The sequence below is a fragment of the Camellia sinensis genome, chromosome 12 (genome assembly GCF_055761805.1).
Source record: "Camellia sinensis isolate YWXY chromosome 12, ASM5576180v1, whole genome shotgun sequence".
Classification (NCBI taxonomy): Eukaryota; Viridiplantae; Streptophyta; class Magnoliopsida; order Ericales; family Theaceae; genus Camellia; species Camellia sinensis.
In genome coordinates, this window is record NC_138972.1 from 149,109,745 (window position 1) to 149,126,650 (window position 16,906).

Sequence of the window (16,906 nt, forward strand, 5' to 3'; positions counted from 1 at the left end):
GATGGGCAAGGGAGGGTCGTTGGGGCTGTAGGGTAGCAGAGATGGGTTGGGAAAAGGGTGGAAGAGTGCTGGGATGGACAAGGGAGGGTCATCGGAGCAGTGGGGTGGTAAGGATGGGCTAGGAAGTGGTAGGCAATAGTCAGAAGGAGTAATGGCAGCCACAAGTAGTGGTGCTGCTGGTGGGTGAGATATGGATAGAATTAAGGTTTGAGAGGCTTTGGAATAAAACTCCTGCCCCAGCTGCACCACATCAACTAAACTACGCAACATACTCATTACATAAAATACTTTTATACATTCAAATTTTAATTGACCTCATACTCATTACATAAAATACTTTTATACATTCAAATTTTAATTGACCTCAACCATGCATCAACAGAGCCGGTACCTTTCCCTGTAGCCGCACCTGGTCAACCTGTTCATTGTATTCAGAGTTCAGATCAACCTGCTCATTGGATTCAGAGTTCGAACCCCGCTGTCTGACATTCTACTCAATACCCAGAAAAACAAAACAAAACCACACAAAGCAAACAAACGAGTGCATCAATAGATCAGAAAGCCCTCTAACTTCATCACCTGGATTGTTCCAAACTACTCTAAAACTTGGTGGTATTACTCTCTCTCACTCTCTCTCTCTTCCCAAGCAAAGTCCATTGTGCTCAACATTTTGAGTACAAGTCAGCCATCAATCATCTAAACAAAGCCATAATTTTAACTGCAAAAAGTAAAACTAAAAAATGGAAAATCACCACACACACACACACAGAAAGAGAAAAAAAAGTTGCATATATGTGGGGGTGTGTGAAGAGGGTGTTTCATCACAGCATAAAAACTGAACAAACTAACAGCAGAGGCAAAGAGAATGTATAAGAAACAATTTTCTCTTTCTTTTTTCTCTTTTAAAAAGGACTGAATTAACTGTAAGCAATTCATTGAATTGAGGCCTTCTCAAAAAACATAACCCAAAACTGACAAGCACCCAGATTTTCCACACTATGTAATTTTCCCTCGGCAGCTTCTTGCGTCGCCTGGCCAAAATAAAAAACCTATTCCTATACTCTTCTATCAGAGACCTTGAACCTCAAAAGATTTTAGACAAGTCAACACCACATCTACACCTGATGGGACCATCTGAAACTTATTCCAATTTACTTCCACCAAACGGCCTACAGGAAAATAAGAACCTACCAAGCGCTGTGAGAGGTTTGGTACATTTAAGATTCAAATGTGGAGTCAGATGAGCTTGATCCAGATGAAGAGGCACCACCAACACTCCCTGTGTGCAGATTGGGCGGCATCAAAAACTCTGGCTGCATTACTTGGAAAATTTTAGAGGATGGCCTCAATTTGATGTACTGCAAAAAAGAAACGAGCACATGGTTACCTAACAAATTCAAGCGATGCCAAACAACATTGAAACTCACTAACTACAAAACAATGAATATGGGAGCCATCTTCTAACAGTGACCAGCTGAGTCTTGACTATCATTAATTTAAGGGTTAATTACACTTTACCTCCTCAACTATCACCGACAATCACCGACAATCACCTCATCCCCCTTAATTTTTAAAACCGTACATGTAGACAACTCAACTATCAAAATTACTTCACTTTTCTCCCTCCAGGATGCGGCTTGATTACGAAATTTGCGATAAGAAAGGTTCAGAACTAATGACCCTCTACCTTTACGGGATTCTGTTGATTACAAAATTTGGGACAAGCAAGGTTCCAAAAATGTTTTAGTGAATCTCACTAGGATCCTAGTTGAGAATTCTAGTGACCCCTCTACCTTTGCAGGATTCTTTCCCTGTCGTATGGTTTTTGATAGTTGAGAGGTCTAAATGTACGGTCTTAAAAGTTGAGAGAGCTAAGATAATCTTCAGTGATAGTTGAGAGGGGTAAATTGTAAGAAGCCTATATTAATCAGATTCCTGTTAAAATGGAATGACTGATTGTGTTTTAAAGAGATGGCCACATCATCTACCTCCATGCAGAAAGAACTGATCTCTTCCTCGGTGAGACCTTCATCCTCTCCACCATTTTCCTCTTCCCACCCAAGTGAACGTAGAAAAGCAGCCTCTTCCTCCTCCGAATAAAGAATGGCGTTGGGGCTTGAATGGTCTGTTCCATTGTTAAGATTCTCCTGATGCCCATCATCAATGGATTCCTGAGCCCTCTCAAAGGAGGCATTGCCATTGCTGTTCACATCATTTGTCTTCTCAGTAGACAGGTCCCCAACAAAACTCTCCGATGAAGGAGAAACTGCATCTGATTCTGTTCCTTCCAACTTATCCAAGACAGACGGTGACACATCAGTGACCAGAGCAGGGGCAGCAGAAGAGGGGCTCGTCATAGATTTCTTCCTCATGAGGTTGAAAAAATCATTCCTGCTTTGAGCTTGAGGTGTAGGTCTCTTCTCCAAAATTACAGGGGCTGACTTGCGCTCAGCACTGGCAAGACTAGGGTTGTTGCTTGGGCCCCTCAAGGGAGCCGATCCAACAACAGAAGGAGCAACAGCAACTGGGCTGCTTGCTACTCTGCTGCTACCACTTGTAGGACTCAAGGTATCCTTTGCAGTGGGAGAGACACTGTTCCTTCCTCGAGCCGGTTTGAGCACATGAAGCTTTCCAACACTAGAGGTCCTTGAAACATCAGATTTCACAGGCCCACTACGAGGAGAGTGGTTAGCAAGGTGAGAAGATGAGGTTTGATGCTGCTGCTGCTGCCCAATTTTAGGTTTTGGTTTCTCTGAAGGATTGAGCACCTGAAACAAAAACTACACGATTATGCCATAATTGAGTGAATTTGACTAATATGAAAAATCAAAATTTAACAACAAAATATTGAACTCCACCTTAAGGATAAATTAAAAACATTGAAACATCCCGGTTTAAAATTGTTCCACTTCATGTCTACAACTAAAATAAATAAAATAAACAAGTTTAGAAAATGAAGTCAACAAAACAAAGCTTTATCCCAACTATTTGTGGTTGGCTATCATGAGTCCTGCTTCACCCAATTCATTTTTTGAGGGCCATCACTTTAGTTAAACAACATGCTACTATGTTTGTTCTTACTCAGTAAAACCACATAATACTGAGTTTTTTCTTGCAATCTCAATCCACATTAATTTTGGTCTTCTTATTCCCAACATTGTTGGTCTTCCTTACTGGTGTAGTTATTGATCTTTGTTGCACATTAGTCAATTTCCCCTCTTTTATCTCCAATATGTGCTGCTTCAACCATCTCACCGAATTGGTTCACTTCCACATTCATCTTTTCTCATTCTACCAGACATCCATTTCAATGTATGAAGACTACAAATAAAACAGTTCTTTTCCTCCTAACAGAACCAAGGGGATTCGTTCTGTCTAGTCTACCCTTTAACTTGATACCATGAATTATTTACTTAATACTGTGAATTATAAACTCACAATCAACCAAACAGAAGATTAAAATTGAGAATTATGTCTCCCTAAACCTACTTTTCTTTTTTGATCGGCAACAAAGAGTGAATACAAACCCTTTCCAAAATGATTTCAAAATGATCTTGCTTCCCTTCAAAAACTCTAGCATTCCTTTCTAGCCGCAAGACCAAAAGAACTGCACATACCACACTTCTCCAATGAGCTTGTGCCTTGTCATTAAAACCAAAACCTCTAAAATCAATGTATACAAATGCTCACAAGAGGATGGCATAACCCAATTAACCTCTGCCAGGTTGAATACTATCCACCAAAGAGATAAAGCTATAGGACAATGCAAGAAAAGCAGATCCATAGTCTCCCCTGCCAACCTACACATAGCACACCATTGTGGTTGCAAATAACAACTTGGCCGCCTTCTTTGAATCACATCATTAGTATTAAGCTTCTTGTGAGCCAATGTCCATGCAAACATTTTATCTTAATGGGCACATAAGCATTCCAAATCATCTTGCAATGAGAAAATAGTGGGACACTTGGATTATCAATAAGTTTCTCAAAATAAGACTTACAAAGTGAACAACCCAAATGAATGAAAAGACTACACCGTCTCACCAAAAGAATCATTAGACAAAGAAACATTCTCTCCCGAACCCTGAACTACTAATTGGGTAAGGGTAAATGAGAAAAAATAGGTCATAGAGCAACAAAACTAAAATTCAACAGCATTAACAGGGCACCTGCTTAAGGAAAATTTGAGGATAATCAATAAAAAAATGATTCAAACAACTACAAATGCACGGTATCCAAAGTTTTGCACACCACAATAAAAGGCTGAAAAACCATCATAGTAATGATGTAAATCCCAACATAATGTTGATTAACATTACATGATTATATGATAATTAATAATGTATGCAACTAGCTTCAAGACTCTTGATTTTGCATCATATCATTCAAAATAGTTTATTCAAGTGTTAATGAGAAACATTTACAATTGCTAAGCTTCCTAGATAAGAAGATCTGCATAAGTTCATCATGTATACACTTCAAACCCAGCAAAGGCTCAGCCAAAAATTTGAAAACGTTTGTGGACATCCCAACTGCAATTTTCCATTCCGAGGCCCAAGACTCCATTAAGATAACAAACATTGGGATAGTTTAAGTGTTGATGAAAAACATTTACAATTGTTAAGATTCCTAAATAAGCAGATCTCAAAAGTACATTGTGCATACTCTTCAAACCCAGCAAAGGCTCAAATAAAAATTTGGAATTGCTTAATGGATAATCTAACTGTAATTTTTTGTTCTGAAGCACTAAACTCCATTAAACAATGCACTATCACATCTTTTCTTACTACCTTATAAGTCATAACACAACCTTTTCCCATAAGCTTATTGTTGTAACTCAGTTATCATAGATGCATTATTTTTCATTTTGAAAGTCTCTTCAGCCATCCATCCATCCATCTTTAACAGTATCATATATACTACACTACCTTGGATATGTTTTTTGACAGCTCAACCTCATAAACAATTGCAATTGCATCCCCCCATGATACATCCCTCCAACTTGACAAGTCACTCACACTAGCACTTCAAAAGCCAAACCTCACAGCCTACCCCCACAACTGACCTAGATGAAAAAGATGGGAACCACCCATATGACTATATCATTTGCTATGTACTAACCAATGATATAGTATTTTTACATGAGATTATTACCACCCATCACATTACATCGTGTTTAATAACTTTGACCACATCAACAATGTCAAATCAATAAATTTAAGAATTAAAAAATTTTAAGCAATTATAAAATCAAGCAATTAAGAAAATAAAATGTAATGTAAACCAACTCAAGCCAAACATAGAATAGGTGCACACTTCACGAATCAGTTCTACATACAATTCTAAGTGCTTACCTTGATAACCAAGCAATTCAGAACATGCATCCAAGCACATTTGAGCCAATTTCCCCAGTTGTAAAATAAGCAAAATTTGTATAAAAAATAAAAGGAAAGAAAAACAAAATAGACAGAGGGAGGGGGAGGGGGAGATAACCAAGTGTGAATTGAAGATCTTACGAGATCTTTCCAATGAAACTAAGTGCGAGAATCTGAACCCCATTCGCATTCATGGAGAAAAGAAAAAAAAAAAGTACATGTTTAAGTGATAGAAATGTGCGTCCCCCAAATATCCAAAGTGTATCCAGGTTTTTAAAAAAATAAATACTACTTGGAGGTGTGTCCGACATGTGTTGGGAATCATTGGACACGAACACAAACACACCACATTCTTAGATGAGTATGTGCTTCTTAGTTCATCACAAAATAAGCCTAAACAATTCCACACCAAAGCAAATCAATTTTAAGTAATTTCACCCATAAGTCATTTAACATGACAGAATATCTAAAAATTTTAAAAACTTTTGCATCTTTCCACCCAAAAAAGAAGTATATCCTATACTTAAGGGTGCTTGGATCATCAGTAACTAATTCATAACAAAATAAGCCTAAAAATTTCACATTAATGCAAGTCAAGTTTAAATCTTAAAGCCAAAGACTATCTATTAAGTGTTTCCATCACTAATTTAGATACGAACTTGCCAACAAGGACCTAATAGAAGAACCAAGAAAGCATAATTAGGACATCATCCTATGAGTATACACTTGTTGAAACATTTTGGGAATAGCACAATTTAAGCAAACTAACAGCTAAGCTAATACCAAAGAAGGGAGGCAGCACTCTTACCAATGGTTTAGGCATGGATGGTGTCATGGGAATTAATACCCTAGATTGTTTAAGAGCCAGCTCTTCCAGCCTCTGAGTTCCAGCAGATAACTATAATACATAAAAATAACAAGAAATTAAAACATATATATGTTCCTTCATGTGCTGCAAAAACTAGAGTGCAAAGAAGCTACCTGTGGACTGATAGTATGAGCACGAGAAGGGGCCTGGACCAAAGTTTCAGCCATATTGAGTCCAGTCATCATACTTGTAGCCAAGGAAGCTGAAGTTGGGGGAATGGTTTGTTGAATAGACCCAGCAGTGCCGTTGCTTCCAACTAAGACAGGCACCTCTGCCAGGGCTGAGGTCCACCTATCACCACCAATCACAGCCGAAGTACCTATTGGCAAGCTTTGGATAGCAGTGCTCAACCCAGGAGAAGAGACTCTTCCCATTTCAGGAGCTGCTTGTCTTTCTTCTGCCCCCAGAGATGGGAAGTCCCTTTCAAATGCAGCCTTGTGCACACTGCCAACAGCGCTGCCCCCAGCAAGAAGACCATTGCTGTTGGTGGTGTTGTTTTTGTTTGCACTGCTTGAGTCAGCTGTTACTTTTCTGGGCCAAGCTTCACCTCGTTTCCCAGTAATCATCGATTGTGATCGCCTCATATCCTTCTCAAACCTACTTGGAAAAATCTGCTCTAAAGTTTCATAACATTCACGGCGCCTATGGTCACCCAAAATGGACTTCTCTTTATCACGTGAGTCATACACATCCTTCTCCCAGTCCCTATCACGGTTACTTCTACCAAAACTAACATGAGACCGCAAATGAGAAGAACCATTACTACTTGAACTTCGACGAAAATAGGCGGAAGTAGTTCGATCTGCAACAACTGAACGCCCTATGCCATTATCATTTCTTGAAGGCTTTGATGCAACATGACCGTCTAAGACAACAAAACATTGCAACTTGTTAGGGTAATTATTCAAACCTGTATAGAAAAGTATATACTCAGAGACAGAAGTAAACAACGACAAAGTACATAAATGTTACCTGAGTGCAATAGAGATAAACCCATTTGGTGGGTTGTAGTGCCACCGCTTACGCTTACACTTCCACTGCCTTTCAACCATTCCGGTATTAATGCGGGTTCACTTCTTTCCATAATTAGTACCAAACATGATCAACTAAAGTAAGAAATATATCTATACCAACTTTTCTCTCCAGTATTATTGCCCAATAACCACCATCTCAGACAAAATTATCGTGTTTCTTCACCGTATCAGTCAAGTTTACCTAATTTCACTTTACTCTTAAACATCAAAGCTCACTTTGCGTGCCACCAAAAACAATTAAGTCGCTAGTGCTGTCAACAAAATTGTTCCAACTGCAATCCCTCAAAAACCCAATTCCCAATAAAAAAAATCCGAACTGCCCTGTACACTTTAACTAGGGTTTTTGTTCTCTCTGTACACTATATCTACTGTAAAATCAATCAATAACGACTTCAATCAATCAGAAGAAACAAACTTGAATGCCCTTTTGGTGCCAAAAAAACAATCTCAACAAGGGCTTCTAGAGGCTTCCATATTCAAGAACAAAATCTAAGAATACCCTCATCCCATCAATTATCTTCAATCAGAGACGTACAAAACAGAGCACTTCTGAAGAAAAATTCAAACCCATTACAGAAAACAGGGATAGAACCAAACCCTACAACTGAAAACCATCCCAAGGCGGCAATAAAATTGATACCCACAAACAAGTCGCAAAAACCTAGGGTTTGAACAGTGCAAAGTATATCAAAATTCACACAACAGCATATATAGAGAGACGATTGTAGAGAAAAAGACAAAACTGACTAACCATGAACCGGTGTATTACAATCAATAAAAGCAAGATCAAACTCGGGACAAAAATACAAACCCTAATGGGTCTGACTCGCGCCGCCTTGGTGTTGTGTGCGAATTTCTGGATAGAGAGAAAGTGAAGACTCTCTCAATTGCTTGAGTATGTATGTACTGTTTGTGTGTATGTCGCCGTGTATTGTTTGTTGTGAGTTGTGGATATAGAGAGAGAGTAGAGAGAGAAACACCGAGAAAGAATCCGCTTTGATTGCGCTGTGTAGAGAGATGAGGATTTTATCTGTGTGAGGGAGAACGGATTAGTGATGAATATATAGAGAGAGAGAGATACAGAAGAGATGAAGTTTGTTTCTCTCTTTGTTGTACGTGTGTTGTGTTGTGTTCTGTTGTGCTGTGTTTGGTGAAGGCTTTGCTTTGTGAAACAAAAAATATGTATTTAACCCTATTTTTCTTGTGTTTTGCTTTGAGGTACAACTAATACCATTCTCCATGTTTCTTTCTAGTTTTTTGAAATATTTTTTAAAAAACTATCCTTTCTTATTTTTCATATAAAAAAATTAATGCTTCTAACACCCCCCAATGGGGGTCGACCCCAGTGACGTGACGTGCTTTCATTGACCAGTTTTCTTTTTTCTTTTTTTTTTCCTTTCCTTCCAATCCCGCAGTGCCACGTGGCACTGGGGTCGGTGGGGGTGGGGTTTACTGGGGGTCCGACGCATTTCTGTAAAAAAATTTAATATTTTAAACAATTTTTTTAATTTTTAGACATATCTAATATAAATATACTTAAAAAGTGTAATTTTTGTAAAAAAAATATTTAAAAAATTCACTAAATACCAAAAATATAAATAAAAAATACGAAAATTCAATATAGTTTTCGTATTTTTGTATATTTCTTAATTAATTTTTTAAAATATTTTTTCACAAATAATTTTTCCTTTAGCCATGTTCATGTTTTTTACAATTTTGTAAATAATTTTTTATTTTCTCGAATTCCTTTGGCAACCATCTTCCGTCATCACCTCTCAACTCTCAATACTTAGGGGTCTTTTCGGAAGCAAAAAAAATAAACTTTTAACTTTTTTTAGTCACATCACATTTTTTATTTTTTACTCACAAAAGGACAAAATAGAATAAAAAAGTTTAAAAAATTAATTTTTTATCAACTTTCCAAAACACTACTTATTTTCAGAACAAGTTCAGTATCAATTCAAACTCATTTGGTATAAAAATAAATAAATTTATGGTTGTACTAGCAACTTGAGATGTGTTTGGGATTGATTTTTTATTAGTATTTTTTTATTTTAGTAATTTTTTAAGAAAATTATACTTTTAGATTCTACTCGACTAAACAAACTGTAAAAGTAAAAATATAAAATATAAAAATTTGGGAAAATAAGGTGTTTTTTGTCTTTAATGGATTTTTTTTTTTAAATAAATACTTTTTAATCCTTTTACAATAGATGGACTTTTTAAAAAAATATAAGAATGGCACAATTTTTTTTTTAAAAAAAAAACATTAAAAAAAAAAGTGTGGCTTGAGTTTGATCCCTATCAAATAAATTCATTTGATACTAGTTCAAATTGCACTTCTTTATTTATTGAATAATACTATATATATCAATTAATGTTTTGATTAGTGTATCAATTGATGATGTAATATAATTTTTAAAAAATTTGATATTTATAATGTTATTAATGAGTTGGGTCAATAATATTATTATAACTAGTGTTGGTATACTAGTTAGTACATTAATTAGTGCATGTAGCACCATCAACTTAATATTTTAAGTGACACATCAATTTATAAAGAAAAATTATTTAAAAAATCTGTGTGTATAGCATTACTCCTTTTCAGTGAACAATTAGGCTTTATTTGGGAAGACAAAATAAGTCCACACTTTTTATCTTTTTATCTTTTTTGAGTCACATCAATCAATATCTCTTCTTTACTTTTCTACACATCTTTTTATAAAAAATCAAAAAATATACTTATTTAGAACATCCCAAACAACCATTTATTTCTTTTGCCCCCGGGGTCTTTTGTTCCAAAAAAAAAAAAAAAGTAAAGAAATTAATGTTTTAAGAAAAGGGCACTAATAATAACAAACAAGCAAACAAAAAAAAAAAAAACCTTTGAAATGTCAAATTTTAATGAAGTCAAAAATTACACGTGTGATTAAGAAATTTAAAACATTTACTTTGTCATCAATATCTTATTCATTAAGATTGGAATACAAATGGGACGTTTTGCAAAGTGATGGTATTATTATCATTACTGGTTGTTAAGTTCTAATTTTGTTTTGCAACAGTTTTAATATTAATGAATAAATACATCTGAATATGGTCACGTGGCTCCAAAAATAATAATAATAATAATAATAATAATAATGGATAGTTAACAAATTATAAATATCTATAATATTAATAAAGGAAACCTATTAATTGGTGTCCTGGAACCATTGATAAGTGTATCTTCCACTTTAATATCAAATGCTGATTTTGTCATTAAAAAAAAAAAAGAAACATTAGACAAATAAGGGGTATGAGACTTGAATTATAGACAAATAGTATAATAAAGAAAATTCTTTATCACTTAACTTAAACATAATATAAGTGATAAATATTTTATTTTATTTTTACTTACATATGTCAACAGCTAGTAGCAATTAAAAACCACAATTCATAAGTACAATACCCTCTTCATAGGAAAACTTACATATTCACATGCGGTAATTCATCGACAACTATCAAAATTTAGCAGTGCAGATATAACTTATTATACTAATTGACTAAATAAATTTAAAATACACCAACAAGGACATAATAAATTGCGAGTGTTGATTCCTAATCACATAACCAATCAGGTAATTCAGCTGGAGAATACCGATAGAATAGATTGAGCCAATTACCTGCCAATAAGAAGATGAGAATACCACGGTGGCTCATCCATCTGGGGACACTCCAACGATTAAGTCAGTAAATCTTATCTCTCACAGGTATCAAAACAGTGCTTAAACTCACAAAACATATCTTAGACTCACGACGGTGTCTCATTTTTATAACCAACAGTGACTTAATCCTAAAAGTCTCGCTCCATTGGACTCATGCTCATTGTTCATCTTGGGCTCTTTGTTAGATATGGATAAACTCTTTCATGAGCCTTATCCTTATCCAGACTGGGAGTCTCTTTTATTTTAGGACTCATGTCCCATATTTGAATACTTCGAGATTCCAGCATTACTGCATAACATCTCAGCAATATTGTAGTCACCTCGACAATATGACTCATTCACGTGGCACCTTAGCCGACATCTCAGGGTTATCTCGTGCACGTGACGTATTCGCAAAACACTTCCCCACACAAACTAATTTTGTTTCCAAAGAACCATTTAAGGCTTTCTAACTATTGAATATATACACATAATCTATATAAATTAAAAGTAAACAAACATTTTACAAATAAAAAATATATAATATAATTTTATATGGTAATTTATTTTACCTTTAATGGTAAATTCATTAGTATATTCAATTGCACATTCTTTATCAATCATATTGTATCAAAGCGGTGTACATATTAGTCAAGACATATCAATGCTTTCGGAAACATTGTACCGAGCATATTAATATGTATGAATTCAAAGAATTGAACAATTGTGAAATACACAACTATATATTTTGTTGCACAAACATAATATACAATATGAATTTTGATTGGCGTAATTTGGTCAAACATAATACTATTGTCAAGCCCTAGTTTGTCGACTATATTCAATTCCATTTTTTTTTCTAACTCAATTAACATGACAAAAAATGTAACCATTTCATTACTAAATTGTTTACATTCCGCTATTTTGTTATCCATTGGTCAAATATTATTATATAAACAAACAGCGACTAATTTTCTTATGAAGATAAGATTGTTTAAATGATTGGAAGAGACACAATAAAATTATTTATTTTATATTTGTTTTATGTATGAAATATGTTTTAAGCATATGTAAAAGCTTATGTGTATTTATATATGTGAGCCAAAGTGAAAATAGTATGGCTAAGTTCCCTTAAAGATAACCACCTAAATGGTCTGGGTGAGTGTCCAAAAGAAAAATTAAAAAATAAAAATTACATTCTAATTGTTTTTGTCTTTTATTGTAAGTTTACATAGGGCATAATTGTAATAAAAATTATTAAATGATGTGTGCAGATAGAAGAAACAATGTGTGCGCGTTTAGTAGCTTCAAATAGATGTAGATTTCATTTAGGATGAAATGGCTAAACTGCCCATTAAAAAGCACACATAATGCTTGTGTTTGCTTTGTAATGACTAGGGATGGCAATTTAAACTCGGTCCGATGGGGATTCGCTCCCTCGTCCCCGATAGGAGCAGTTTTTTCTCGAAAAATATCCCCAACGGGCCGGGGATGGTATTCAAAATTAAATCCCCGATCAATTTCGGGCCGGGGACGGGGATAGCTTTCATAGACCTGTCCCGGCACTGGCCCCGTTTCTCTCCCGAAGTAAAATTACATTTGTACCCCTCTCTATATGTATAATATGTGTGTCTCAATCACTGTATAGGTTCACACACACACGTACAAAACAAAACACATCGCGCCTCTCTCTCTCTCTCTGCTCTCCCTCACCGCCGCTCGCTCGCTCTCCCTCGCCACCGCCGTCGCTCCTCACTCACCGCCGCCGTCGCTCTTCCATCTACTCTCTCTCTTATATGTCACCGATTTCAGTCCCTCACTCACTCGATCTTTCACAGCGTCGATTTGCACAGCGTCGACCTGCACAATGTCGATCTTCCTCCACCGATCTCCTCCGCTGCCCTCTTCCGCCCTTCTGTATTTTTCTACTCTACCGATCTACTCCGCCTCCCTCCTCAACTCAGATCTGCAAGATCTGTTTTTTTTTTTTATCTGTTATTTTTTGTTTTTGATCTATAATGATGATCTGTTATTTATTTATTTTTTGATCTGTTGTTTGATGATGATCTATGTTATGTTGTTGATAATGATCTCTGTTGATGATTTATGTTGTTGATAATTATCTCTCCCTCTCTGTTTGGTTTTTTTTTTGTCTAGGGAATTTCAGAGTCGGGGAAACCCGATCCTCGTTAGGGGACGGGAACGGGGATGGCAATAAGTTCCTCGTCGGCGATCGGGGCCAAGGACGGGGAGAATTTTACCATCGAGGATCAAGGACGGGGAGGGCGATCCCCGGCCCCGTCCCGTCCCGCCCCGCCCCGTTGCCATTCCTAGTGATGACTCATGCGGAAGAACAATCTTGTTAAAATTTAAGGCTATGTTTGGTTTAGATTTCAAAACATAGTTCTACCACTGATTTGATTGTGGTATTTGATTGCAACTTTCCACTCATAATTCTACACCCATTTCTCAAAACTCATTTCAAACTATAATCATTACTTTTCAAAACTCATAACCAAACACACAACTCAAAACTCTTTTCAAAACTCAAAAACAACTTAATTTTTATCAATTATAGGTTGAATTAAGTTTTGAAAACTATTTTGAAAACTCATCACCAAACAAATTTTCTTATTTCGCATATCACATCAAACTTTGAAAACTCAATTCCACATACAATTCAACACTCTATTCAAAAACCATAACCAAACAAATTTCCTACACTGAAATCATAATTCCACCACTCACAAACTCAAAATACAACTTATACTCTCAAATCATATTTACAAAACTCTGCAAAACGCAACCTAAAATTTGAAATCTAATTTTAAATTATTCAATTTGAAATTAAAATTACAAAAATTTAATTTCTTATATATATATATATATATATATATATATTCATAATTTCAATTCAAGCATAGCGCATATAGAGAGTTGTTGCCTTGAATTCATATCACTTAAGCCTCAAATTTAGATCACTTATTTTCTTTTAAGTTTTCATTTTTTATGTTTTTTTTTTAATGTTATTACTCATTAAAACATTTGTTGTTAGTATATATAAGTACTTTTGTGAAAAACTAAAATTTTAAAAGAACAAAGATCACCAAAGATAGTAATCTAACATATGAGAGCTCATTCTTATTAGATTTGGTGAGCAAGTGGCTCTGTGTCACGATCCAAACCCGCCCCTACAGGTTTAGCGTCGTAACCGGCCAGTAATCCTTAGATTACCAAAGGCCTCTTAGCAGAATAACATATAATTAGGGGTTGCAGAAGCAAATATACAAAATATACGTAATCCATTGAGCTGTGAAGACATACATGGGACAGATAATTTAAATCTTTTATAAACTTGCGAGTGAAGTCAAAAGATACAATTTTTATACATCGCTCCATGAACATATTATTAGAAATCTTGGCCTTAAATCATAAGAAACAAAGTCTAATGCATTCACAAAAACAGCCATTAAACTTGATTTAATCCGGAACCTCCTCGGGAGGCACAAAGATTGGCTGACAAAAATTGAGACGCTAGGTCCTCAACTTTGAGCCTAGTCACATGCCTGATCACCTACATACATAATATAAATAGTGAGTGTAAGCCCAATGAATAATAACGGAGTAAAGGATTTAATGAATGAATCCATACTAGATTTAGAAAATCATAATTCAGATTCATATTCATATCCTTGTTCAAAATATACACAGAGGTCAGAGTTCATGCTTAATTATACGTGGTACATCTATTGGCACTAATAGAATAGATACAAAACAACTGCAGAACATATGGTGGTTATGAATAACCAGTTCCATAAAGGAACCTCCGGATCCGGGTAACAGAGAATAAACATGCTGAGCCCTATGATAGAGCCTCCGGTACCGAGTAACAGATTACAAACATATTAAGTTCCATGATGAAACCTCCGATACGGGGTAACAGCTAACAGATATCACATGATGCTAAGGATGCCACGAATACATTAGAAATTGGACAATCATTCATTGTACAAAACATATCATTTCAGAAAACAGATCTTAATTCATTATATAGAAAATAAATAATGTTGAACATAACTTTACTAAGTTATTACTCACAGTTGGCTTCAGATGCAGACAAATAGAGCAGACTAATCAAACGGTTTACAGCACGTGACCTACATCAACACATAACAAATACACATTTGAAACACACGTTGGAACATGCTTAACTCTTTACGTTCTATTCATAGTGTGTTTCTACACACTACCCTCATTATTATGCATTAATCTTGGCCTAGGGATGCCTGTGATGGAATGAGGATGCAAAAATGGATTTGAAAACACTTGGTCAAATTTTTTGAAAACAAGGTCCTCGCTCGAGCGTAGCTTCCCCTGCTCGAGCAGACATGCAGTGTGTGAGGGGACGTTCGAGCGCAACTTCCCACGCTCGAGCGCTCTGAAAATTTTGAAAAAGTACTGGTTATGTGTTTTTTACGCCCGACGGATGCTCGATAAACGCTCGAGCGTGAGGCTCATGTCCCCGATTGAACGCGACTCTTGCCGCTTAAACGGTCTGCAAAAACATGAAACTTCTAGGAGCAAGTATTTCACACTCGAGCGAACTTCTAGTCACTCGAGCGGAAATGCAAAAACAAAGGTGTCCGCTCGAGTGCAGAATCTCACGCTCGAGCGGAAGTACAGAATCTGAAATTTCCAGATTGCACTCCCAAGCTCCAAATTCGAATTCCACACTTCAAAACTCATCTTTTTGGGCCAAAATTCTAGAGAATATCTAAGAACTTGTAAAACATTAAGATTTGAAGATCATTTCATGAAATCAAGGCCCAAAAGTATATCAAACATGTGAAAATTCAACTTAAAATGTAAAAACATGGTATGAACATGACATGCAGGTGTTCACTTGAGTTCATGGCTTCTAAAATATGATCAAATATGGTCCATTGATGAGAAATGTTATGAATCCTTCAACTTATGCTAGAATTACAACATGCATGGGGAAAATTTTTGAAAACAACTTCAAAATGCTATAAATATGCATGCATATATAGAATGACTTAACTTTCTTCAATTCTAGCTCAATCCCTACATGAATTCACCTAATTCACCTGTTTTCATACATTAATCAACTACATTACAAGGTCAAAGACTAAAACTCTTACCTAAAGTCTAAATTGCACAAGTGAGGAAGCTTCAATTCTCAAAGTCTTGGCAAATCTCCAATAGTTACTAGCAATTCTCTTATATCCTAACTTTTGATCTCAATTTTCTTTTATCTCTCTCTCTCCCACGTTTTGCTTGTGTGTGTGAGCTCAAATGTATTGAAATGAAGAAAAAGAAAGAGTGAAGGCATATAAGAAGCCTTATAGAGGCTCACTTAATGATAATTAATTAAAGCTAATTAAGTGGGCATTAAATTAATCTAATTTAATCGTTCCAAATCGAATGTTAATTAAACCTATCATAATGTTCTAAAAATTCCAAATAACATATAATTCAAGTCAATTTCTGAATTAGATGCCGATAAGGCCTTCAATTCGTGAACCGAAACGGAATCATGAACAGATCTTTCTACGTTAAACAGATATAAACACACATAATATAAACACACATAAGGCAACACATGATGCAACATTTCACATTAATTACTTATTAGGCATAATGTGACAACCCTCACTTCTGATTAGCGTTAAATTGTGATTAGGCATGATAAGTAATTGATTAAGATGAGATCCTAGCTTGATTTCATTAGCATGTTGCTTAATTGCATTTCCATCTGTTGAACCACAAAATGATATGTTCATGTTTTACTTTCGAATTGCGAATTGAAAGCCTTATCGGTGACCGTTTCAGAAATTGATTAGTGTTATATGCTAATTAGGATTTATATGATTTTATGGTAGGTTTAATTAAAATTTGATTTGGAATGATTAAATTAGAATTGTT

At 35.5% G+C, this 16,906-nt stretch overlaps 1 protein-coding gene and 1 long non-coding RNA gene across 5 annotated transcripts; both read right to left on the minus strand.

Annotated features, from left to right (window-relative positions):
* Window positions 1–868: 868 nt before the first annotated feature.
* LOC114295526 (uncharacterized) lies at window positions 869–8,471 on the minus strand. 4 transcript variants are annotated; one of them, XM_082897710.1, is made up of 6 exons: window positions 8,029–8,471; window positions 7,216–7,938; window positions 6,357–7,108; window positions 6,184–6,273; window positions 1,989–2,768; window positions 869–1,358 (listed from the first exon to the last, which is right to left on the minus strand). In XM_082897710.1, the coding sequence occupies exons 2-6, from the start codon at window positions 7,325–7,327 to the stop codon at window positions 1,218–1,220; spliced, it is 1,875 nt and encodes a 624-aa protein (XP_082753836.1). In that variant the 5' UTR covers window positions 7,328–7,938; window positions 8,029–8,471; the 3' UTR covers window positions 869–1,217. The 4 variants fall into 4 exon arrangements, with proteins under 4 accessions (XP_082753836.1, XP_082753837.1, XP_028095564.2 ...); XM_082897711.1 differs by having other exon boundaries at window positions 8,089–8,426; XM_028239763.2 differs by having other exon boundaries at window positions 1,989–2,780; window positions 8,029–8,412.
* On the minus strand, window positions 3,135–3,941 carry LOC145804107 (uncharacterized). The gene is made up of 2 exons (XR_014345709.1): window positions 3,691–3,941; window positions 3,135–3,607 (listed from the first exon to the last, which is right to left on the minus strand). It is a non-coding gene; the product is annotated as an uncharacterized LOC145804107 (long non-coding RNA).
* Window positions 8,472–16,906: the final 8,435 nt, after the last annotated feature.